Source organism: Seriola lalandi, unplaced genomic scaffold, assembly GCF_002814215.2.
Source record: "Seriola lalandi dorsalis isolate HSWRI2012SDOR001 ecotype SW California unplaced genomic scaffold, Sedor1 jcf7180002054554, whole genome shotgun sequence".
Classification (NCBI taxonomy): Eukaryota; Metazoa; Chordata; class Actinopteri; order Carangiformes; family Carangidae; genus Seriola; species Seriola lalandi.
In genome coordinates this window covers 1,212,976-1,236,643 of record NW_019525107.1, presented here as the reverse complement: position 1 = coordinate 1,236,643, position 23,668 = coordinate 1,212,976, and the positions used below count along the sequence as shown (strand labels likewise).

Here is a 23,668-nt window from a genome sequence, read left to right as displayed (position 1 = left end):
TAAAGTTTATCTTGCACTTATCTCCAGTCAATTATAGGCCAGTTCCTTCCGGCCTCATACAGTTTATATTGGTTTGCTGATAATATTACATTGCTGAACATTTTTGGTTTTAACAGTTTGTTTTTTGCCTTTGCCTAACATTTAGAAACGGTGAAGCACTGCCTCTCGTGGCCGTGATCAAACTGAACATGACGTCAGCGGAGCAGAAGTGAGTGCGTGCGGAGCCGCACGCATTCAGTACAGTAGAAACTCCAACTCCCGTGCAGCAGTGCAATATCAACAAACTACATGACCCACAGTTCCGTGCGTTACGCGTGCGCAACACAGCCGAATTCTTTTGGAACAAACTACAAATGAACGGCAAGAGGACTACAATTTGTCGGGGACCTGCGCGGTAGGAGTCCCGAGTCCTTTAAATGTACTGTACGTGCAAAGATGGCAGCTGAAGTCGACTTGCTGCGTGCGAAAGTAGAAGAAGAAAAGGTGAGAGGCAGTCTGGATCGATTCATCAAAGAGAAGAAAAAGAAGAAGAAAAGGGAGCTGTCGCCGTCCGCTGACAAACGGGAGAGGTCTGAGAAAGAAGCGAAGAAAGTGAAGCTCCATCACCACAACCACCAACACGCTGAGCGCCGGACCCACCAGCCGCATCAGCTGCAGCACAATCCTAAACCCCACAACTTCAGCGCGGATAAACATGTCCTACACAGCCATCACCAAGGCCACCACCATCACCACAATCACGGTCTCACCAACGGTGCAAAGAAGAACCTGCAGTCGGCTTTGCCTCCCCCTCCTCCGCCGCCGCGGAAGGTACCGGAGCAGCTGCAGAAGAAGCGAGCGGTGCCCTCCGAGCCACCTGCGCTCTTCACTTTCACGCCTCTCAAAGTGGTCAAGGCCAAGCCCCAGGATTTCAAAGAAAAGCACAGGGACAAAGACGTGAAACTGAAGCTCAAGAAGGAAAATACAGAGGCCAACGTGAAACACGGGGAACTGAAGAAAAAGAAGGGTGAGTTGTCTAATTTTGTATATGTAAAAATAAATATATATGTATATATTTTTTAGATACTCCCAAAGTAGTGTTTAAGGACCCACAACAGTCTTTGACAAGTTGCAAGAGGTTTAAAATTCATTCCTCTCACTAGGGTTTAGTACTGTAAGAGAATGTAAAATGTTTTTTGCTTACAGCAGATTTCCTCTGTTACTTTTACCTGTCATCTTACACCCTGTAAGATAGTGACATTATAACCTTATACCTAAAAAGATAATATATATATATATTATATATATATATTTAGGGTGCATGACAACATGTAAGTTTGGAAAGCATACCATCATGAATCACCATTGCTAATTTAACACATTATGCATCAGTTAGAATGTTCAGATGTATTGTTCAGCAGTGTCTAAGAGCAAAACATAGCACGCCTTCCACTCTCAGCATGTGCCCTGAGACTCTGACTTTTACCTATTCCTGTACTTGTAGAGCCAAGGCCTCACAATGAGAACATCAAGTCCCTGACACTTGAGGAATATCTCCTTAAGAAGAAAAAGAAGAAGAAGAAGCATCGCGAGGCTGAGCACAGTGCCAAGAAGGTCCGATACATGCACAACAAAGCAGTTCAGACTGTATGTGCAGGACTCGGAGCAGATCTTACTCTGCCCATTCGCCCTGATCCGTCTCTGCCTGGCACAACGAAGCACGAAAGCAGTCACCAGCCGAGCAGAGACACTGTAGACAACCACCAACCCTACCTCCACGCTCTCAAGCTGGGACACGTCCCCTTCCTCTCCCACCAAGATCACTACATCCGCAGCTCCTCACTCCAGACAGGCACCTGGTGCGGATGTCTCATGCATGAGGAAAGGCAAGCCAATGGTGGGGGGTCGGTCCTGCACGCCTATGCTGATGAGTTAGCTTGTCTCAGTCCGGCTGAGATGGAGTGCTTTGCCCAGGAGTTCCTGGAGCTGGCCTTTGCTGAGAAGCCTAGAGGCGCAGCCTCCTATGCCTTGGCGGTGGTGCACAGTGCGGCCGCCTACCTACCTGACTTCCTGGACTACTTTGCCTTCAACTTCCCCAACACACCAGTCAAAATGGAGATACTGGGCAAGAAAGATATTGAGACCACAACTATTGCCAACTTTCATTCTCAGGTACGTGAAATGGCAGGTGGTCCGCTAGACTTTGGCACACCTCAACAAATTGTTGAAACCAACTGCATGGATCATAACCCTTGGTGTCTTAGATATCAGTTCAAGCTGTTTTTTTTAATTTTTTTTATTAGGGGTACATTTATTATTTACTCAATAATTGTTTTGTCTATAAAATGTCAGAAAATAGTAAAAAAATAAATAAATAACTGTCCAAAACCCACAGATTTAATTTACCATCAATAAATTCTAATAAAATCAGTATATACACACTTTAGAGGCTGGATTTTTGCTTAATGGCACAAAATTGTCAAAAAATAAACAGCAACAAATTAATTAGTTGTCAATAAACTAATTAATAAGTGGACAAACATTTAAACATTTTAACTCACTTTAAGTCTAAATCATAAAATATTGTAAAAATTCCAATAATTGTTCAATACGTTTGAGTGCAGTGGCATAGAATAGCATGCATTCACATAGCATTCATAGTGTATTAAACTTTATTGTGCCATCACTGCTCTTGTAGCCAGCTATAGTCAGACCTCATGTTGTAATGTGAGAAGCAAGGTGGATGCATAATGGATTTTTTTAGAAGAGGAACTTTAAACTTAAGGAATATGGATTTTGGTTGAAGAAAACCAAAAAAAAATATGAATTAGTAAATTAAATTCTTGAATAATAGCAAAGTGTGCTGTTCGTTTAGGACAGAAAATGACTGTAAGGTCCCATCTGTATATGCCCTGACTATATTGTAGAAAGGCACAGGAGGGCGAAGGCTCAGGCCAAACCGCAGTCATGAATGAGCTCTGGTACATGTTTAACTCCCAGTAGTTGATTCAGTCCAGAGAATAGTGTTGTTAAGTCTAAAAGCTGTGCTGGTGCCAAATTGTTTGGAGAGATATGTAATGGAGTCGCTTTTGTTCCATGACGACGGGGGGATTATAGCCTCTCTCACTGCCTGAGAAAGAGCGAGTCGGGACGTGTGTACAGTATGTTAGATCTGCAGAGGACTCGGGGAGCTCAGCGCTCCTCTGTTTGTGCAGGGAAATTAGATCTAGTTTGATCATTTTCACCACTGTAGAGTGCAGAGAATAAATTGATGCCTAGCAAAGATGATTGCACCAAAAGGCTTTGTTTTATCTCCTGCACTTTTCTGGGTCAGGACTTGAAACTGCAAACATATTCTCATTATGGCAGTGATCACATAAGAGGATGATAATGTTATGCAGATGAATGTAGCCTTAGATTCTTTTGCTGCAATGATTATAGTCTGGTATGTTTTCTATGCAGTTACCTACAATTTGGTAGCTGTGATTTAATTTGTTAAAAAAAAAAGAAAAACTTAATATAATGGTCCAAAACACACAGGCTGTAGGTTGTAGGCTGTAGGCTGTAGGCTGTATCCTACAATCACTCATAAGTATGTAAGGAATCCATCAGTGTGGCTGTGAATGAACTGTCCAAGTTTTTGAATATTGAGGTGAGAGGGATCCATTAGGCATGATGTGCTCCTGTAGTTTCTTCACAGCTATTAACCTGTGACATGAGAGCGCACATTGTACCTTTAGGCTTAAAGGACTGAGTATGAAGTATGAAACCGGGGGCCCACTGAATGACACAAGCTGTTTCTTCTGTCTTAGGTGAACCGTACTTACTGTTCAGGAACGTACCGGGCCGGACCCATGAGGCAAATCAGCTTGGTGGGAGCTGTGGATGAGGAGGTTGGAGACTATTTCCCAGAGTTCCTGGACATGCTAGAGGAATCACCCTTTCTCAAGGTCAAAGGAAAATTTATTTCAATGTTTTTTTTTTAATCAATATTCGAAGGGGTGTACTGGGGATAAGGTTTGTACTCTAGCAAGCTCACATACACAATTTTGCGTTTTCAGGCCTGATGAATCGTTGTGTACTGAACCATGCTGCTGCAATCACATCGGGAACAATTTGTTTCTTTTAAATATATATACATATATTTATTTCTGCACTGACTGCCACCTGATAGGAGCACTTAAACTCATTGTGCATCCATAACCTGTCCACTGTGCTTCAATCATCTTCTAGGCCCCCAGCCAGATTCACACTTAATATGCTGAATACAGTATGTTGCTCTCAGGAAGCTCATTAAGGAGTACAAGGACCGCGCTCCATGATAACTCCATTACTGATGCATTGTTATTGTTGTAGCATCTGTTCAGTCTGTTGTACTTTTGATAACAATAATGTTAACATTAACTGAATCACACTCACAGAATATTAGCCCCATATCTATGCGTGGCACGCCTCATCACATTGCCATCAACATCTGCAACTCATCTGCTTATGGTAAACGAAGAATTCGGCAGCCTCTCAGGTTAAGACTGCCTTTGTGCCCCTCAACAAAGCTGCCGAATCAGCTATTCTCTCTTCAGACGTCCAGATGCTCAAACAGTTCAAATATCTCGGTTTTGAAATATTCCCCCACCTTCAACCAGACTGTGAAATATAATTAAACAAGCAGGTACAACTATCTTCTCAAGGACATTAAAAGATGGTCGAACCTGCACATGTTTCTGCAAGCCCGTGCTTCAGAGTTAATTTTGCCAGTTCGGTGCTGTGAAGGAGGTTGTTCCACTTGTTTTCCTAAACCTCACTAACACTTCAAGAGTTCAGGCCATAACAACCTTCGCATTAGACATTTTTTAGCTTCTATTATGACTGTTTGTGTCTAGATGGAGCCACTGCTATCATCCATAGCTAGGATACCCAGGGTCTTTATAGATAAGGGGCTACAAGGAAAAGCATAGACTTAAAAAATATTGTATGTCAAAGATAAGCTAAGTAGGGGAAAGGACAAGACACATGTAATATTAAGTAGGTAAGAACATGTGACAATGCGGATTTTGGTGACCAATAGCATCTTCACACATTCCTGTTTATGATAAAGTTAAACCTTATATGGAGTAAGGTGCTGTAAAATGTTGCTACCATATGATACCTGGGATTATTATTATTATTATTATTGTTGTTATTATTATTATTATTATTATTATAATACCCATAGTCAGACAAGACATCTTGAGAAGTTGGTGTGGCACTACCATCATATTGTGATCATTGGTCGAAACTCAGAAATCTTAAATTTATTTGAAACAATAAACATCCCAGACTCAGATGGTCCACTGCTCGATGGAGGACCCTGGACGGGTCACTGGCAGTCTTAAATTTTAAATTATACTTTTCGTCCTTCTCGTTTAGACCTTTTGATTAATTGGTTTAACTCAAAGGTTGCAGTGTCCTGGCGTGCTTTAGAGGAGAAGCTAGTCTCCCCATGGAGACTCCAGGATATCATTTACACCAACCTTTCTGTCAAACAGTGTCAGCTGCGGTTCAGCGCCATTATTACACGTGTCATTCAGACTTGGCACAAAGCCCAGAAATTATGCATCATGCAATGCTCAAGGCATTTCATCTCCCCAATATTCAACAATAACCAACTACTCATAGGACGGAAGCCTATTAGTTTTTCCCAGTGGGGGACAAAAACGTGTTCACACCTCAGGAGATATTTACAATGACACTGGTCTCCCGACTCTTTCCAGGATCTGAAAGGCTGTTATGACCTCCCAGGCTCTTCTTCTTTCATTTACAACTCAGGGTTTATGGGTGCCATGGTATCAGCCATTAAACAACAACACCTATTTTACAAACTCTTCAGTGATAGATGAACTTCCAGGGGCTTTGTCTCTACTTTATACACTTGCTTACCTTAGTCCTCTCATAAGGACTTTCCCATAGATAGATTTCATAGAAAAGATGTCCCAGAATTGCGACCTGATTTTGATTGGGGGTCAGATCGGGCTAATGTTATCCTGGTCTCTTGTAATCGCAATCACCAACAAATCCACCTGAACTATGCTCACAGAATTTACCGTTGTCCCAGTAGGCTGCACTTGATGGGTCTCCTGGCTGACTCCCGATGTACCCTGTGTTCCCTGCGGGCATTTCTCAATACATTCTGCGAATGCCCCTCTGTTGCTTGTTTTTGGAACGGAGTCTCCTCTCACTTGTCAGATATATTCTCCTTGCCAGTATCTGTAACTGCTTTACCCCTGAATGATTTATCTCAGCTGCTGGCAGAAAAGACTTATTATTGCTGGCCATACTGGGGCCAAGAAATTGGTTGCTATGAGGTGGAAACACCCCGGCAATCTCTCGGTGAGCAACTGGAATTTCATGTTTTTTTGATGTGATTTACTTGGAGTTATCCACTGCAGATCGAGCCATCTTACCTGTTCATGTTCTGGTTCACAATCGAGGGCCCTGGGGAGAGGGAGTGAAGCCCATGCCCATAGGTTTCAGCGGTGTGAATTAGCTTGGACAACTTGAAGCTAAAACTCACATCTGTGTTTGTGAATGTCTCTGCATGTGTCACCACAGATGACCTTACCATGGGGAAGCCTCTCCAGTCTGAAGCTGGACTGTCGCTCTCAGAGTGATGATGGGCCCATCATGTGGGTGCGACCAGGAGAACAAATGGTACCTACTGCTGACATGCCCAAGTCTCCTTTCAAACGACGCAGGTACAACTCCATAGCTTCAAGGAAAATATATGAAATGAGATCCATATCAATAAGTCTGACTAATAATCGTCATGGAAATATAGAAAAAATCTTCTTAACAGTTGAGGCATGCTTGTGGGGAGGCAATTTATGACTTAAAAAAAAAATCTTATTGTCCTTTCTCTATTCCCTGCCCCCTCATATCTTTTTGTCTAGGTCTATGAATGAGATAAAAAATCTGCACTACCTGCCGAGGGCCAGTGAACCCAGAGAGGTTCTGTTCGAGGACCGGACTAAGGCGCATGCTGACCATGTAGGTCAGAGTTTTGACTGGCAGAGCACTGCTGCTGTTGGGGTACTGAAGGCAGTGCAGTTTGGAGAATGGTGAGTAAATGATAGTACATCATGGTATGTGAGGTAGGAGAGGTAACTCTGTAAGCTTTATGCTTTTTTTTTTTTTTTTTTTTTTTTTTTTTTTTTGTTATCTCTTACAGGAATAACCGACCTCGGATAACCAAAGATGTAGTGTGTTTCGATGCTGGGGACTTCACTGAAGTTGTCCAGAGACTGCAGCTTGATCTGTATGAGCCCCCAGTGTCTCAGGTGAGAACTGGAATTTGAAATTAAATAGTATGTGTGCTAGGTTGCACCTTTTTATTCAATTATGATACTACTGGTAGCACATGCTGTAAAAATTTTAAACATGATCCCGCTGTGTATCTGTGCAGTGTGTCCAGTGGGTGGACGACGCCAAGCTCAACCAGCTGAGGAGGGAAGGCATCCGCTATGTCCGTGTCCAGCTCTGTGACGACGACATTTACTTCATCCCAAGAAACGTCATCCATCAGTTCAAGACAGTGTCTGCAGTCTGTAGCCTGGCCTGGCACATTCGTCTCAAACAGTACCATCCGGAGGAGAAGGTCAAGGAGGAGGAGCAGCAGCCCAATTATCTGAGCCCCACCACGGGCCGAGTCTCTTTTGCCTCCCCTGCCAGGCCTGATGCCACTTTAACCCCCTGTGCAAGACCACAGGGAGACAACATCCGAGGTGGAGTGGCCAAGACTGAAGAACCGGAGTTCCAAAGGCCAGCAACACCTCCCCAGGAGCCTCAGCCAGCCCCTCCACAGCCCACCAAATCTACTCACTTGCCCCCATCATACAAGGATACCCACTTTTCCTTGCCACCAGTCCACTCTGGCTGTACACCTTCAAAAGAGCTTACATTATCAAAAGCTTTTGGCCACGCTGCAGAGTTTCCTAAATGATCTTTCTCTCCCTCCACAACCTCTTTCTCTCTGTCCACTGTGGGAGAAGTGTATGTGAAGGAATTTTAGACTAAAACTGACAGCTGACTGTCAATCAGGAAGCCTTTCAACTTAAATTATTCTTCACACTTTTTTAAATCTTTAAATGTTGGTTAAAATGTCCCAAATGTGTTTGTTTTTGTTTTTTTTTCACCCAAAGTATACTGTTTAGTCAGATATTTTTTATGTGGTCACACCTAACCTGGAACTCTCTACCGTCTCATTGAAAAGGTGTGTATCATGTAAAGAAGCTATCATTTTTAGACTGACAATATAAGTTGCAAGACACAAATTTTTAATTTATGGTCAAAGCTCAGCTGTTGTAATTTTGGCAGAATTATTTCATTGAAGAACTGCACGATGCTGATATTATACTGCTCTATTAGTTTCACTGAGAGAGGCATGTAGACTAACCATACCCAGAAGATACTGTGGCGTTGTCAGTGGAGCCAGGCCTTGGTTACGTGAATCAAAAGCACAGCACATACTGGAATTCATGGATTGGCCACAGCTGGTAAAGTAAAATCAAAACAATTAGTCTTTTATTTTGAAAGAAATTGAGGGAGAGACATTTTGCTTTATTTTGAAACTAAGTGACATACAATTATCTAATTATGCTGCAAGCACTTAAAACTTTTTTCTCAGCTTTATAAGTTGCAGTTACCGCAATTCTTTATTTAAATGCCATTTTATACAGTGCCGTTTTTCTTACTGTTGATACTGTTTTTGATATTTTATTTATTTTCTTAAGATTAAACTTAACATATGAACACAGGTTTATAACCAGTGAAGGAATATTTAAGATAATCTAATTATAGGAGCTCCTCTAAATGACAAAGGAATTACAGCTATTGATGTTAGTAATAATAGTCTGACTCTTTTCTTCAGGTGTGGAGTATGTCTTCAGAATTTGGTATGTAAATATTATTTTATGTTGTTATCACTGGGAATATGTGAATGCTGACGGTGCACTCATTCTTCATTTGATTAAAATCCATCCACACTTTTTGTTTTAACTGGTAATGTCACTATGAAGGCACTGTTGTGGAAGGCTACTGTGGTTGCATCCCATTTTCTGAGTGTAATTTTGTGGTATCAGATCAGTTGTTTTTCTTATAGGTCTAGAATTTTTTTACAGAATGAGGCATCCTACAAATTCTGCCCTAAAATACTTTAAAGGAGTACTTTAAAAGTTTTGCTATTGCTACATAGCTAGCGTTAGCATCAACAGTTGTTTACTTACAAGTTTTGCCAAGAGCCATTATTGCGTTTAAAAGACAAGAGGTTATAATATGTCCTCTGAGCAGCGCCGCTTCTTCAGGACAGCCTTGTCGCCACGGTGACTCACTATCAGAAAGTGACAAGATGGTTCGGCTGGACCGGGGTTAGCGTGCTAACTTCACTAGAAGAAAAGAAGTGATAGAAATAGAAGCAAAACAAGAGGATTGCTTTCCTCCACTGGAGACAGCTGTTGGTGAGAAAAGGAATGAAGTTTGATGCTGAACTTGCAACATGTCGTCTAGACTGTTGCAAGTTCTGTAAACAGTTTTTAATGCTAATGTTAGCTATGAAGCAATAGCCAAAACTTAAAAATAGGCCCTTTAGAGTTGAATGAGGTCAACCGCGAACTGTAATTGAAATTTACAGTTCATCCGAACCTTCATTCTATAGTCTTCTTAAATTAGTGCTATTAAGGAAGTGATGATGTGATACTGCCTTTTCTCTACCACTGACCACGTTTTAGTGCCTTGTACTGTATAGGTTTAGCCTCATTTAAAACTGTGAGGTTCATTTGTTGGCGAGCAGGATGTGAACTGAGGCCTGGCCTAGCAGCCATAATGTATCTTGTTTTGTTTTTTTGTTTGTTTTTTGTTTAAAAAAAAAAAAATGTTGGTCACATGATGCTTTTTGATTTGAATTGTTGCATCGTAGTGTTACTGAAAATTATGCCTTTCATACATATTAAATCCTAGTCAGGAAGCAGAGTGGTTATTTTTCGTTTGTCAGTAATTTGGCTGTCATAGGTCTTGACTTCCTAAATCAGTGTAGAAATAAATTGACAGATACAGTGCTGTCACATGAGCCTTCTGTCATATTTGCTGTGATGCTCTGCGTTGTAGACTGATGATTCCTGTTGTTAATGTTTGTACTAAGACATTTTTAATAATTTTTCTCAGTTACCTGGGTGATAATTTACAGACAGTGCAAATCTGGTACCAATGTGATTGGTGAATGTGTCTTGTTAAGTAAGAAAAAAAAAACCCAATGAGAATACATAGACTTTCTATATTTTTTAATAAATAATTCTGTGTGTAACCACTTTATGTAACACAGTTTAAATGTACAGTTACATTAAATGCATATTTAATATGCATCACATCCACTCTACTGTACCTTACTGTACCATTTTTCACAGATTTATGCTTTTAAGTTTGTTTAAAAACGACAGATGACAGGAGTGTGAATTATGGCATAAATGCAAAACTAAATGACACGCATGATAATAATCTAGATGCAATGTTATACCCGTTTTCTTATTTCTTGCCATAAGCATAAACAGACACACACAGACACACACACACACATTCAACTAAATATATCTCTCTCGAAATTAACAGCATTGCCTTAAACAAGAAATGTAACATTTCTCACTGTGAATTTTGTGGCTGTCTATGTTGTTCATCGCTGGTCAATAGTTAAAATCAAATTTAGTTCATATACAGTACAAAACGTATGAGAGCTGGCAACAAGGCACTTCCTGTTTGTTCTCTGCTGAGGGTGCTACTGTGCTGTGCAAGACAAAGAGAAGCAGCCTTTGGTGCTTTTCATTTATACTGTATGTGATCTTCAAGGGGTACTTGAACACCCAAATTTCCAAGTCCTTCAGCTGTGCTAGTACAAGAACAGCTCCGCTTTTGATGTTTAGAGAGGAGTGGCTGCCTCAAATCCAGGTCTCTGGGTAGCTCCTCGGGCCTTTTGGCTTTCCAAAACGGTTCCCAAATCCTGTGGGTTGATGAAGATGAAGATGGCGTCACAAAAGTTGCATGAGTTGAAATAGACTGAATATGCAAATGTCAGAATTAAGTAGATGTGGACGTACCAAATTTGAACACTGAAAATGAGCCGCCATTTGTTGGAGGTGGGTTTCCAGGTTGATTAGGAGGAGGTGGAGGGGCAATTTTAGCTGATAATATAGTTTTTTAGACATGTTAGTCCAGTTTTTCTTCCAGACATCAGTGCATTTATTGAGCTAAATTTTAAATTAGCATTACTTACGTTTTTGTTTGTGTCTAAAAAACTTCAGACTCTGTATAAAGAAAACAAAAAGACAGATTTAGCTGGCTGCACTTTCACATTTTGCGTTGCTATTAAAGAGTTGTGTTACCTTTGTTCTACACATTCCCCTCTCGTTGCTTTTGTCTGATTTGTTTCCTGATGTCTCGGCGTTCAGAGAGGGCCTGTGGTTCACATCGTGCTGTCCCACTTGTGCTGATGAACACAGAATCAGATTTGTTGAGTTTGAAATTTCCCTAATGTTTAGCCTTTTCCAACTTAAAGTGCTTGTCACATCAAAGCTTCATGCGAAAGAATAATTAGCTCTACTATCTAGTCATATTAGGCGTCACCATGGCCTTAGATTTCTGATGTATGTGTCTGAACTTTTATATGACAAGTATCCGTGTGTCTATTAATAACAGTAGGTGTGAGAGAGGCTACTGAGTAATGTGCAGCACCCTTATTGTCTGAGACAACTCACCACTTCCTGCTCCAGCCACGACCACAGGAGATGTAGCGATCTGCTGAACTGCAGTAAGGGGCTCTGTGGAAGAAACACGATGATAAACTACTCCCAGTATAGACACAGTCATTTAGATTAATCAACAACAAACCTGCCATTTCACCAGTCAAACTTTTGCCCTTCGCCTTGGTAAAGGATGCCTCCCTGTGGTGTCAATAGGTACTTCTACAAATTCATTTTAATCTGGGTGCTGTTTTATATTCTCAACAAACAAAACAACGCCACCTTGCAAAATGTGTTAAACTTGGTACAGTCAACAAAAGTATTTGGTCACTGACCTAAACTGCAACATTGAAGGATTAGGAACAACTCCAAAGAAAAAGACCAAAACCAACAATTAACTGATATAAATGATAATTACTCTGTGCCATAGCGCTCCACTGTCACACTAAGTGTTATTTTCCTTCATTACGATGAAGAAAGTCAAATTTCCACGTCTTTTTTTTTAAATTGGGGTTCTATTAGGTTCTATGTTAATACTGTGAAAGTATCAAAGTGCTCAGTCCACGAAGAAATGCACACAGCCCGTATTCAGAAACATAAACTTAAAACGAGCTGTCACGTCTTCTGTAACTTTGTGATATCACAACACAAGAGGTCGCCGCGCTCAGTCATGCCCCAGGCCCAGCCCATCTGGATTTGCAGGATTTGGTTTCTCTGAGTGTCTTTCTGAAATCTGCTATATTTTTATTCAATCACTCACAAAACAGTCACAGTCGCTGACCAGAGAGAACCCTGAGAGAAGGGATGTAAAACTACAATGAGATGGTTTTTGGTACTTAAAACCACCAATATATCTTCTTATAGAAATAAATTGGTTTTGGTGGTGGTTTGGTTTGTGACAGTAAGAGAAACACTGAATATTGCTAGCCTCCTCATTTATCAGTGAAAGCAGAAGTCTTCATGCAAAAAGAGCTTACCATGTCTTGAACCTTTAACTCGAACAGTCTGAGGGGGGACATTTGAAAGCAAAAATGTTAATCTCCTATCAAATAGAAATTTATATTGTTGATAGAACAGCAGTGAGGGGAGTGCAAGAAAGCGAGTATGTGTTTCTGTTTTTCAGACCTATTTGAGAGCCATTACCTTGCTTCTGCTCATGGCAACATCAAGGAATTTCTTGGGCTGAGAGTTGCCATCCCACTCAGATGACATGCCTACCCTTGGTGAGGCCTGTGTTGTTTCTAAGGGCTGCGGGCGGAGGGCAGATTTCACATGAACTGTTGGAAAAGAGCAGAGTCAAATAAAATAGCACTTCACCAAAAGCTGCAGCAGAAAGCTAAATCTTGTGTCTCCTGTTGCAAGGACGATGATGATACGCTTACTCTCTTCTGCTTTGAAGATGAAGGATTCTGGGGTTCTGTCAGGAAGGGGAGGAATCAGGTTGTCTTCAGCTGCACAATCAGATATAATCAAGTCAACAACTTTTCATTTCTTATTAAGAAACCATCATTTCACTTTTTCTTTTCCGCACGTGTATACCTTCTCTGAACTTCCTTTTCGATCGAAGGATGTTCCTCAAAGCAAAGATTAGTCTGGTCAACTTACTGTGAGAAAGCAGCTGCGGGATCAGTGGGTCCTCAGGTGGAAGGGGAGGATCGAGGTTTGAAGTTGAGTTTGATGCAACATCAAAATGTGTTACTGGTGCTGGAAATATCACAAGAAAATACCATACCAATGAAATCATCACACACACAAAGTAATGTTATAACAACTGGCAGATAATTTTGATATCTGTGAGTCTCTCTAAATTGGATAGAACGCATATAACTTGGTAATGTCATAAATGTTCCAACGTTAAATTTAAATTCATCATCATGTAATTGCATACCATTATTTATTACATGGCTTAATTATTAGGCAGTACATGCACATACAAGTCCTGATCATTGTGTTATTATTAAAGTCTTACCTGTGAAGCTCATTTTTACTTTCAGACTCTACAAGAAAGAGAGGTATGTTGCTGTTACATAACTGCCATTCTATTTTCAGTGCTCTAGCAGTCTGACATTACAGTATTCAGTTTATTATTTAAACCTGCATGGAATGGAACTAAGCTGCCATTGAAGTTACTTTATTCTTACCTTACTCCTCACCCAAGGTTTCGTCTCATTCAGAGATGCAGTTGCAGCTGGCCTCGAGATACCAGACCATTCTGAAGACATTCCTATTCTGCTCAGGTTCACTGCTGGTGCGACCTCGAAGTTCTGCTCCACGGGAGCTGAATGGCAAGCAAGAACAATACTCTTCATTGTTACACAAGTAAGTAAAACATGCAAAGCCAAATGATTTCTTTTTTTCTTGTATAATCAATTTTTGATATTGTTTGGTCACCTTGATCAATATCCAGCTGAAATGATTCTGGGGTTCTCTCTGGAAGTGGAGGGACAGGTGAAGGGGGGCAGCCTGGGAATATGGAAATAAGCATGAAGTATGAGTATTCCTGATATTTTTTTGTGAGCATTTCAACATCAGGAGGTGGAGCAGGTCGTCCACTAATCGAAAGGTTGGTGGATCGATTCCCAGCTCCTCTATGTCAAAGTGTCCTTGGGCGAGATATTGAACCCTGACTTGCCCCCAGTGTATCATTGGTGTGTGTGCATGTGTAGGAAAAAGCGGCATATGAATGTGTGTGTAAATGTGACTTTTAATGTAAAAACAAATGGACGATGAGACTGGAAAATTCATATATATATATATATGCTCCATTCAGTCCATTTACCGTCAAAGAGTTACTCTTGCTTTGAGAAAATAATTGTGGCCATTAAAGCGTTCCGAAAAATCATGTTACCGTCAAACCCAAAGAAAAAGCATCAGTGAGCTTGCTATGACATCACATCACATGACACATCATGAGTTTCAGAGATTTTCTGACCTCTCAACTCCCTGACAGCCTCAGCAGCAGCGTTAGGTGGAATGATAAGTGATAACGTTTCACAGGGATCTGAGGGCTCTGAAAGACAAAATCGTAATATGTTGGAACAGTCAAGGATATATTAGCACATATCAAGATTAAATAGGATTAGAAACTAAGAAATTGGAATTTCGTATAATGAACCTAACAAAGAGGAGAAAGCCTTGCAGAAGCTGGTGGTTTACATAGTATACTTATACACTCAAACCACAAACCTGCGTCCAAAGCCATTTCATAGGACTCAGGGGTTCGTTCAGGCAGCGGAGGAGGTGCTTCTTCATCTGAATGAGCTTTAACAGTACCAAAAAAATGCACATCAATGAATACAAAAGTAAATTCTTCTACCCTGTTGTCTATGTTGCTTGTCTTTGAGACTAACACGTGCACAAATTTGACTTTTTACCTGAGACAGGAGAAGTAACATTGTGATCATTCAGAGACAAAGCGGGTACGCTGAAGATGGGGCTAACTGTCCACTGTTCGGTGTCTTCAGTAGAGTCCATGGGTACCTCCTCTGAAGGGGAGCTCATAGGAGTGTCAAAGTAGGGGTCCTCCACCATCAGACAAATGGTTTCAGCCACAACTGGTGTAGGTGGAGGCTTCAGTGATGGTATGTCATCACTTTCCTTCACAGTATCCTCCACGGTGGGCGCTCTCTGGCTCTTCTTCACCTCTTTGGGTGAGGCCCTGGGTCCCTCCTGCAGCTCCTGGCTGGTGACCACAGTATCGGGAAAGGTGCATAGTAGGTTCCATTGTTGCTGGTCCATCTGCTTGTCCTTAGCTCTCAACACAATGAGATTATCTGAAGTGGAAGGCAAGGGTTTGTGGTGCTGTGGTAAAACATCCCTCTCCTCATCCAACAGGTGTTGGAATTGTGGCATTAAATCCAACTTGTCATTCAGATCCAAGAGCTCGCATTCAGTGTCATGCCTGATAGCAGACGGGACCATGGTCACCTATTCAGTTCAAAAGAGGAGTGTGAGTCACAACAGTTCTTGATGAAAGAAGGGAATTAACATAAATGCATTAATGCTATCCAAATATGAATTCTGCCAGATTCATATTTAGTATCATGGGTACTGTGGTCAGTATTATACAGTATGCAAATTACAGTTAAACAAATCACTACCTCTTTGAGTTTAGCTTCAAGTATAGCAGTAGCTTTATTGACACAACCTTCATAGTTAAGTTTTGAATCACCCAGTCTGCAATACACTTTTTTTCCACTCAAATGATGTAACTGCGCTCTATGTTAATGTTATGAAACCGCAAGAAAGCCTGCCATGGTGTCTTCTTTGCTGATTGTGATGGTTATACTTGTCGGTTGGTGTTGTAGGAGCATGTAGTATACATTTCCATCGCATCTATGTACTTTGGCTCATTCACAGAGGTGTTCTACTGGTTGCTCACCTCATGTCGGTGGGTCTGTGCATCCATGGACTGCAAATGTCTCTGAAACAGTAACTTGATGGTTCTGTACACCAGCTCATATTGTTCCTGGAGTTAAACAACAAAAACCTGCTCTGTTAGGTGACGAGGCCCCAGGGCATGACGCACGAAACACACAACTCATCAAAAGGCCTTTGATAGAAGGAAGGAACTGACATAAAGAACTGCCTGAAATGTGGTTCTGCTTGTTGGAAGATTTGCTACATGTGATGCGTTAAAAAAAAAAAAAAAAAAAAAAAAAAAGAAATACCTTGGTTTGAACCACTGAGGGCCTCTGGGTTCTCATGTTCTGAACTAAGTCGTAGATATTGAAATCTGGAGTGATCATCTAAAAAAAAAAGCACACAAACGTCACAGTACAGCGGGGCTCTTTTACTGTCATAGGAAAAAACACATGCGCAAAGGGTAGGAATATCTCACCTGTTTCTTCAGAAGGTTCCAAGTGTAATCGATGACACACAGGGCTCCTGTTCTCCCACAGCCAGCGCTACAACCACAGCAGCAAAAAGTCACATTTTAACCACTCAGCTTATCTCCAGCAAGATCGACATTTCAACATGATTCCTCAAATAATTATCAATTATTGAAGTGCCGAAGAAGGCATCAGACATGACAGTATTTGCAGACATTAGATTTTCAAACAGAGAGTTAATATTGTCCTGTTTTTCTAGCACTCATTGTACTGCATCGCCGACACCACACCCATCCGATACTCTAAGCAGGTTTAAACATTTCATAATAATAGTCAGTTCCTGATTTAAACAGCATAAAAAAAACCAAGCGCTCCTTAGTGGACATCTTTGAAATTCTGAGATCAAATGAAAAATAAATAAATAAAAGATGTTTAAGGCTTTAACTCAGACCCTAAAAATACACTGTGTGGGGTTTTCCGATGCTGTCATTTCAAGAAATGTGAATTTGCTATTTCATACTATCGCACATGATTGTCTTGCCTACCGTCCCCTTATCAGTATAGTATCATATCATCAATAAGTACAAGCAGAAAACAGTATAAGCTAATATAATGTTTTCTGATGTACTTTGCTTTAGATATTGCACTAGTTTTTATTGACACTGTGTCAGAGAGAACTTATTTCAACTATATGGTCATTCTTGAGGCAGTGTTGACTATAGCTAACTATAGCATAGTATGAGGTGAGAGGTTTGTGATAGTGTAGAGGAACAGAAACTCAAAAACTTTTATGGTGAAAAATATTTGAGTGAGTTATTGTAGTGGTGAACTCCCTAAAGAGTAGGGTGACATGTCTGGTACGTAGGTTGGATCTGCCATTGACTCAACATTCCATTCAGTCACATCATCCTCAAAAAGGTGTGGGTCTGCCATGTTTTTCTCTTCATTTTGTATATAATTGAGATGGCACACTGAAGAAATTCCTCTTCCTTTCTTTTCTTTCCAGTGGATAACATAAGCTAACAGGACACACTGCACATTTGCCGTTGTTTATGTGAATTGATGCAAATCGCATTTCTTGAGTTTTAGTGTAACTTTAAGTAGAAGGGTAAATGTATGTTTTGAATCGGCCATAGTGTTAGTGCTGAAAAAAGTGAGGGGAAATGCCAACATGTATAGATTAAAACCTAGTGGGCCGTTGGCTAACCACCTACGCACACTTCCTGTCTCAAAGGCAGAGAGGAAGTGCCTAACTTCTAAGGCCTTAACCAGGGGCCATATACACGCTGGCCACAGGCAATACGTTCCCATAGTAACTAGTGAATAAAAACCACAGGTGTGATTCTTCAGTGTGATCACTACTTGTTTTCATACATTAGAATAGAATAGAAATGGTTCATGCATTGTTGCAGTTCATCTTCTGATGCTGAAACAAAACAAGTCCTGTCTGTCCAATAATAATAATAATAATAATAATGATAATCAACCTTATTTGTTGCCGATAGTGCCTGTCATACATAAGATGCAGACGAAGGCATAAGACCAAAGCATCAATCAGTTTCTTTACATCAGACATTTGCTGTAAAAGTGGTCTAAGTGACACACTCAGTCTGCTCTGTTCTTTAAGGAAGGAAGTTTGTTAAAACTCAGTTATAGATACAGTACTATACTAAATTATATAAGGAGGTGTGGCTGACCTGCAGTGGATACAGATAGGGATATCATCATGGGCCTGATAGAAACGCATCTCATGCAACATTTCCAGAATGGGAGGGATGGAGTCTGGTACACCGTGATCTGGCCAGTTGACGTAGTGCAGCTGTTTCAAAGTTCGGCTACACTGGAAAAAAAAATACAAGTAATTGTAGAAGTATTCTAAAAGCTGAAGATTTACACAAATCAAATGATTATCCTAACTACACGTTAGCAGATGCTGTCTCAGTGATGTCATATATGACCACATTAGCTTTGCGATTTGCCTCTAGTCTCTGTAGCAGCTAACAACACATCAGCAGATAATCTTTTGCTTTTCTCAGGAGTATTATCGTGACAGTTATTCTCACAGTAAGGGTCTAAACAATACTTACATTGCGGTAAGTCACCCTTAACACCCTTGTCAAATAATCTCCTTTATTTTCCTCAGAATCCTGTAAAAGTAAAAATAAAAAAGAAGCCAGTAGTGCATCTTTAAGATGTGTGCTTATTCTTGATGTATGTTGAGAATCTCTTTTTGTATTAGTTATATTAAAAATAGAATAACCAAGAGAGTATGACACAAATGTTACATGAAGATAATGTCAAGTTAAAATGTCAGCATATGTTATGGTTCAGTTATAGGAAAATGTCAGAGTGGGAAGTGCAACTGTAAGAATAGAAATACTCACACAGTAAACTGTAAAAGGCTCACAAACAAATGGCTGCTCTTGTTTCTGTGGCCAGTAGCGCTCACACTTTTTCTACAAGAGAAAGAAAGAAAAAAAGAAAGAAAGAAGGTATTGATGGTTAACAGTGGAATACAATGAAACTATGAAAATAAATAGGTGAATAGTAAAAAATAAGGAATATTGTACAGCACTATCATGTTACCTTTCCCATTTCAAACTCTCGACAGGCCATCACTACGACCTAGAGTCAAACAGGACAGTGAGAGATATAATGTACCAAAAGGTCAGTTTATGTAGCCAAAGCAGGAGCTCCTTCGATCATTTTTAGCACTGGGGCACGTTAACGGTTGTTTTGAGAGCAACATGACCGTGTTAAAAACCCCTTGTTATGTCCACAGACCACAGCCAGGTCATTCTGTACCTTTATGTTGTACTCCCAAAGCATCCTCAAGAAGTCCAGCACTGTGTGGGGCAGAGGACCCTGAGTAGCAATGTATGCCCTTGAGCCCGACACTCCCTGTAGACAAAACACGATATCGTCAAGAATTTGTAGTAACATTTACATAAACCATCTTAGTTACATAAATGTACAGTACAGTATAATGCACATGCATTTCATATGAATAAAAAAATATATATTCTCCTTACAGGGACACTTGATTTACCTTGATGAAACTAGCGTTGATGTAGTCCGTGTCATTTTTAACTGTGGTGAGAGTGAGCTTTACTCTGCTGTGGTCAACTAAAAGGAGAGAAATATATAGTTATAATGAATGTCACGCACAGGACTCAGGAGTCATTTCCTGTGCTTCACAACCTTTTGGCAAAATAAAGATTAGAAAAATAGAAAAATAGGATTTAGTAGGTGTAGTATTTTCTTGATACTAGAGGGGCATATTCTTTATTGCCCAATGAATATTTGAGAATGTAGTTAAACAGAAATCAAATATATGATCTCTAAGATTATAAGTCACACCTAACTCAGTGGAACGTTTTTTAGTCATGGATACCACTTTTTATAATTTCAGGTTATCATACAGATGAAATTATATCTTATGTGACACCTGTCTGCCCTGGGGCAGAATTATATTTAAAATCATGTGCAAATGTATAAATGAAGCCACATTTTCATAAATCAGCTTTGGGCAAAGCTTACAGGGAACAATGTCCTTGTAACGATTCTTCTTGATGTTTTCCTGCTTTTCTGCTGTCTTGGAGGGGTAGGTCTTGTCAGTACGGTACGTGGTTGACTGGCTCTTCAACCTCTGAAAAACATGAGGGAAATTGAATCCAATTACACAGCCAGTTGAAGCCAGTTAGATAGTTATACCATACAAAGGAACAAGCTTTTGAGACCAACTCTACACAAGTAAAGTTTCTTTTATTTTGTGTGTGTGTGTGTGTATGTGTGTGTGTGTGTGTGTGTGTGTGTGTGTGTGTGTGTGTGTGTGTGTGTGTGTGTGTGGGCAGGTGGGTGGTGGGTGGTGGGTGAAATACTACCTTCATGAAGGTTAATGTCAGAGAGGTTAATGCCTCTCTCTCTTTCTTTCTTTCTTTCTTTCTTTCTTTATTTCTCTCTCTCTCTCTCTCTCTCTCTCTCTCTCTCAATTTTTAATTAGTATAAACTTGTGGAACATTTGTATTGTCAAAACCATTTTTGGAGTCTTGCAGTGTAATGGTTGGTCTGTGATGGTTGGTTATTATATGTCTGATACTGCTGTCTTGAGTTAAGGAGCGCCTTACGGGTCCATTCTTGGTCCTATTTTATTCTCTATTTATATGCTGCTGTTGGGTCTTTTAATTTGTTGTTTTGATATAGCTTTTCAATTTTTTGGATTGCTGGTGCCATTCAGCGTCATGTCTTAAAACTTCCTCAATTTAAATGAAGATAAAAACAGAGCTACTTAGCCTCAGAGAGTTCTCAGAAGACTCTGCAATAGTCTCTTTATCGAACATTATTTAGTTATCCCGTTTGATTCTTGTCACATTTTACTTCTCTGTTGACATTAGAAAAAAAACCTGCTGAAGATCAGGCAGACATATTTGATACATACACATACTATATACTGTGATACCTTCTACTGCCTCAGCCAAGGAGCTATAGCTCATCTGCAGTTGGTCCAAAATGCTGCATTCTAACAATGTGCCGGAAGTACATTACTCCAGTGTTGGCCTTTCTCTATTGGCTGTCAGTAGACTTATGAATTCAGTGTAAAATTTTGGTTATCACCTATGAGGTTCTGCATGGTAAAGCCTCTGAATTCATTCCTGAATTGCTGTGTCCATGTAGAAACAGCTAGTGTTCCGAGAGCTCGACTTGAGATGGAGAAAGACAGAGCATTCGCAGTCCAGTGAAAAAACTTTTCAAACTCAGTTATACTCCCTCGCTTTTTTAAACTGACATTTGCTATTTAGTTAAATTAATTTAGTTGTTTTTTATTTCTGTTTGTATACTCTAACATGGCTTTTAATGCTTTTAATGTCAAGTGCTATATAAAGGCGTAGAAGACGAAGAAGAAGTCTTACTCATGTACAGGAGAGTCAGGGGAAAAGAGAGGGCAAACGGCAAGCAAATTACATGTGAACAATTGCACAATGGTCACACATGGTCAGTTTTTATGTGATTCAACCCTTGATGACCAGAATCTGTGACTCATTTTACAAGAAACTGGCATGATGGCTCACAAACTGAGAGGATTTCCATCCACAATTTACTGTGTGGAAGGTTTGACACTCAAACCCATGGCACGTCCATGTGAGACACTAGTCTTTTTGTTCTGAGGCTATTTCTCGCAGTTCGAAACAGTCTGTTAAAGGCCTTGCAGACCATCTGCGCAGCTCACACCACAGAGTGCTTTTTGTTCTTAAAGGAAGTGATGCAAGAGACCCCTTCCTCTGGAGTGGTCGGGGTGGTAGCAGCATGACTACCACCCCGACAGCATGAGTTGTCCTCAGGCACTGGCATGTCACTCATCACCATGGCAGCAGCCCACAGTTGCTTGTATGTGAATGTACATGAATTGTACACGAGCTCATAAATAAATTGAACACATCACGCTGTTAGGTGTTTTTATTGTAGTTGCCTATGGGCCTTTCTTGTTATGCGCGTTTCATAACAAGCATCAGTGCAAAGAGGAAGCACAATGTGGTGTTCGAGCTGTTTATACAAGAGCAGCGTGTAACTTCCCCCGAAACACCATGTCTTTTATGAAATTTTGGAGCTTTCACTCTTACTGTGCTTACTGTCAATTCACTCAGTATAAACAACAAAGCCATTCTGAGGATCTGAGGATCCTCATTTCTGAGGATGTGATAATGAAAGTCATAGGTGAAATAAGTCTGCTGCGTGGAGGCTTCAAGGTTTCATCTACAATACTACTCACTGCAGTACTTTAACAAGGGAAACATAAATCTTAACTCACAGCAAACTCCCCAAGAATGCCGTTCGGTGCCCCCTGATCCACAGCCTCCTGTCTCTCCAGCTGGTCCAGGAAGCTCCTCAATATCCAGGCCTGCTGCTCCATGGCTGGCTGTACACTGCCTGGGATAGGGCACCTTTCACAGGCATGTCAGGACACAAAGGTCCTTGTCCACAGGTCATGGAGTAGGGTTACCAAAGTTTGGGTTCAGGGCTGCGGCACCTCTGCTGTTGCTTCACAGAGCACTTCTTTATTGCGTCTGTCACATCAAGGAACTATAGTGAGGGAACTATGCAAACTGTCTTAGAGGAAGCAAGAGTAAGCTAACAGGTTCTGTGGTCAGATTAAAAATTTTCGCCACACCCCCCCTTGGTGTCTCTCACTGGGTCCTAAAGTCACTCGGGTGTTTCATTGCATGACAATGTTACAGAAGAAATGGGTGGGAAACACCCACAAACAGAGCGGGCCAGACAATTATGCACAGACACACGGCACGAACAGCTGTTCCTACCCAAAGTCAGAGTGCAATGCAGGCTGTCTCGCCTGTTGGACAACATTCAGGACACATTAGAGGAGTGGAGGAGGGATGTGGTTAAGGATGGAGGTAGAGGCAGAAGGAGTGGTGTAGTGAATGGGAGTCTGAGAATCCTGAAAAGCCTGATGTTCTGAGCAAGCAATTAGACCCACTCAACTCTACAGGTTTTCATTTATGCCTATGTATATCCACAGGAGCCATTTGTTTTGGTAAACCACCTCACAGTATTTGAGATGAAACACTAGGATGAAACTCTGCCATTCCTCGTACAACTCAGATGTATCAGTGTTGTTTAGTAGGCAGTCCAGTTTCTAATTTCACCACAAGCTTTGAAGAGCAATGGGAGGAGCACTGTTTCAAGGCACAATGGGCATTAAGCCACGCGTATGAGACTTCCTATTATTATATATATATAGCCAAGTTAATGTTAGTTAAATATGAATAAAAATGATAAAACATACGTGTATAAGAATATTCCATATTGCTAAGCATAAAGATATAAAGATCTAAATACCGGTATTTCAAAATGATAAGGAAAAAATAGTGAAAAAACGCTCACCAGTTTAGCTGCCGTGCAGTTCATCGGTTACACATGAGGTGACAGATATGACGTGATGGAGATATATGTTGACAGTGCATTGCACTGCTTCAGCAGGTGCACACTATCTGTTGTATGGCGACATCTAGTGGTTAAACACAAAAAGGTATTCTTACACGGCCCTGAGTGGTTCCGTTTTATAGTTGTCTGAGTAAATCAAAAACA

The 23,668-nt window shown here is 40.7% G+C and overlaps 2 protein-coding genes across 2 annotated transcripts; one reads left to right on the top strand and one right to left on the bottom strand.

The window, feature by feature from the left end:
* The first annotated feature begins 343 nt into the window (after positions 1 to 343).
* Positions 344 to 10,312, top strand: rsbn1 (round spermatid basic protein 1). Its single transcript, XM_023415616.2, has 7 exons — positions 344 to 1,006; positions 1,484 to 2,151; positions 3,792 to 3,929; positions 6,568 to 6,710; positions 6,906 to 7,073; positions 7,184 to 7,292; positions 7,418 to 10,312. Exons 1-7 carry the CDS (start codon positions 436 to 438, stop codon positions 7,952 to 7,954), a joined length of 2,334 nt encoding a protein of 777 aa, XP_023271384.1. The 5' UTR covers positions 344 to 435; the 3' UTR covers positions 7,955 to 10,312.
* Positions 10,272 to 22,669, bottom strand: ptpn22 (protein tyrosine phosphatase non-receptor type 22). Its single transcript, XM_023415614.2, has 26 exons — positions 22,374 to 22,669; positions 20,108 to 20,216; positions 19,617 to 19,693; positions 19,373 to 19,468; positions 19,154 to 19,192; positions 18,952 to 19,023; positions 18,655 to 18,714; positions 18,265 to 18,407; positions 16,576 to 16,642; positions 16,406 to 16,483; positions 16,117 to 16,203; positions 15,110 to 15,662; positions 14,922 to 14,996; positions 14,668 to 14,745; positions 14,127 to 14,198; positions 13,877 to 14,013; positions 13,705 to 13,732; positions 13,341 to 13,439; positions 13,118 to 13,186; positions 12,879 to 13,012; positions 12,713 to 12,740; positions 11,751 to 11,813; positions 11,379 to 11,482; positions 11,270 to 11,300; positions 11,094 to 11,177; positions 10,272 to 10,996 (listed from the first exon to the last, which is right to left on the bottom strand). The coding sequence occupies exons 1-26, from the start codon at positions 22,473 to 22,475 to the stop codon at positions 10,935 to 10,937; spliced, it is 2,547 nt and encodes an 848-aa protein (XP_023271382.1). The 5' UTR covers positions 22,476 to 22,669; the 3' UTR covers positions 10,272 to 10,934.
* Positions 22,670 to 23,668: the final 999 nt, after the last annotated feature.

Excerpts from the sequence above, each read along its gene's own strand:
- ptpn22 (XM_023415614.2), bottom strand. The coding sequence starts at position 22,475 with ATGGAGCAGCAGGCCTGGATATTGAGGAGCTTCCTGGACCAGCTGGAG. Across the intron at positions 16,643-18,264 it reads CCTATCTGTATCCACTGCAG|CGCTGGCTGTGGGAGAACAG; the intron begins GTCAGCCACACC and ends CTGTGGTTGTAG. Across the intron at positions 14,746-14,921 it reads TGAAATGGCTTTGGACGCAG|AGCCCTCAGATCCCTGTGAA; the intron begins GTTTGTGGTTTG and ends TTTGTCTTTCAG.
- rsbn1 (XM_023415616.2), top strand. The coding sequence starts at position 436 with ATGGCAGCTGAAGTCGACTTGCTGCGTGCGAAAGTAGAAGAAGAAAAG. Across the intron at positions 3,930-6,567 it reads AGGAATCACCCTTTCTCAAG|ATGACCTTACCATGGGGAAG; the intron begins GTCAAAGGAAAA and ends GTGTCACCACAG. Across the intron at positions 7,293-7,417 it reads ATGAGCCCCCAGTGTCTCAG|TGTGTCCAGTGGGTGGACGA; the intron begins GTGAGAACTGGA and ends GTATCTGTGCAG.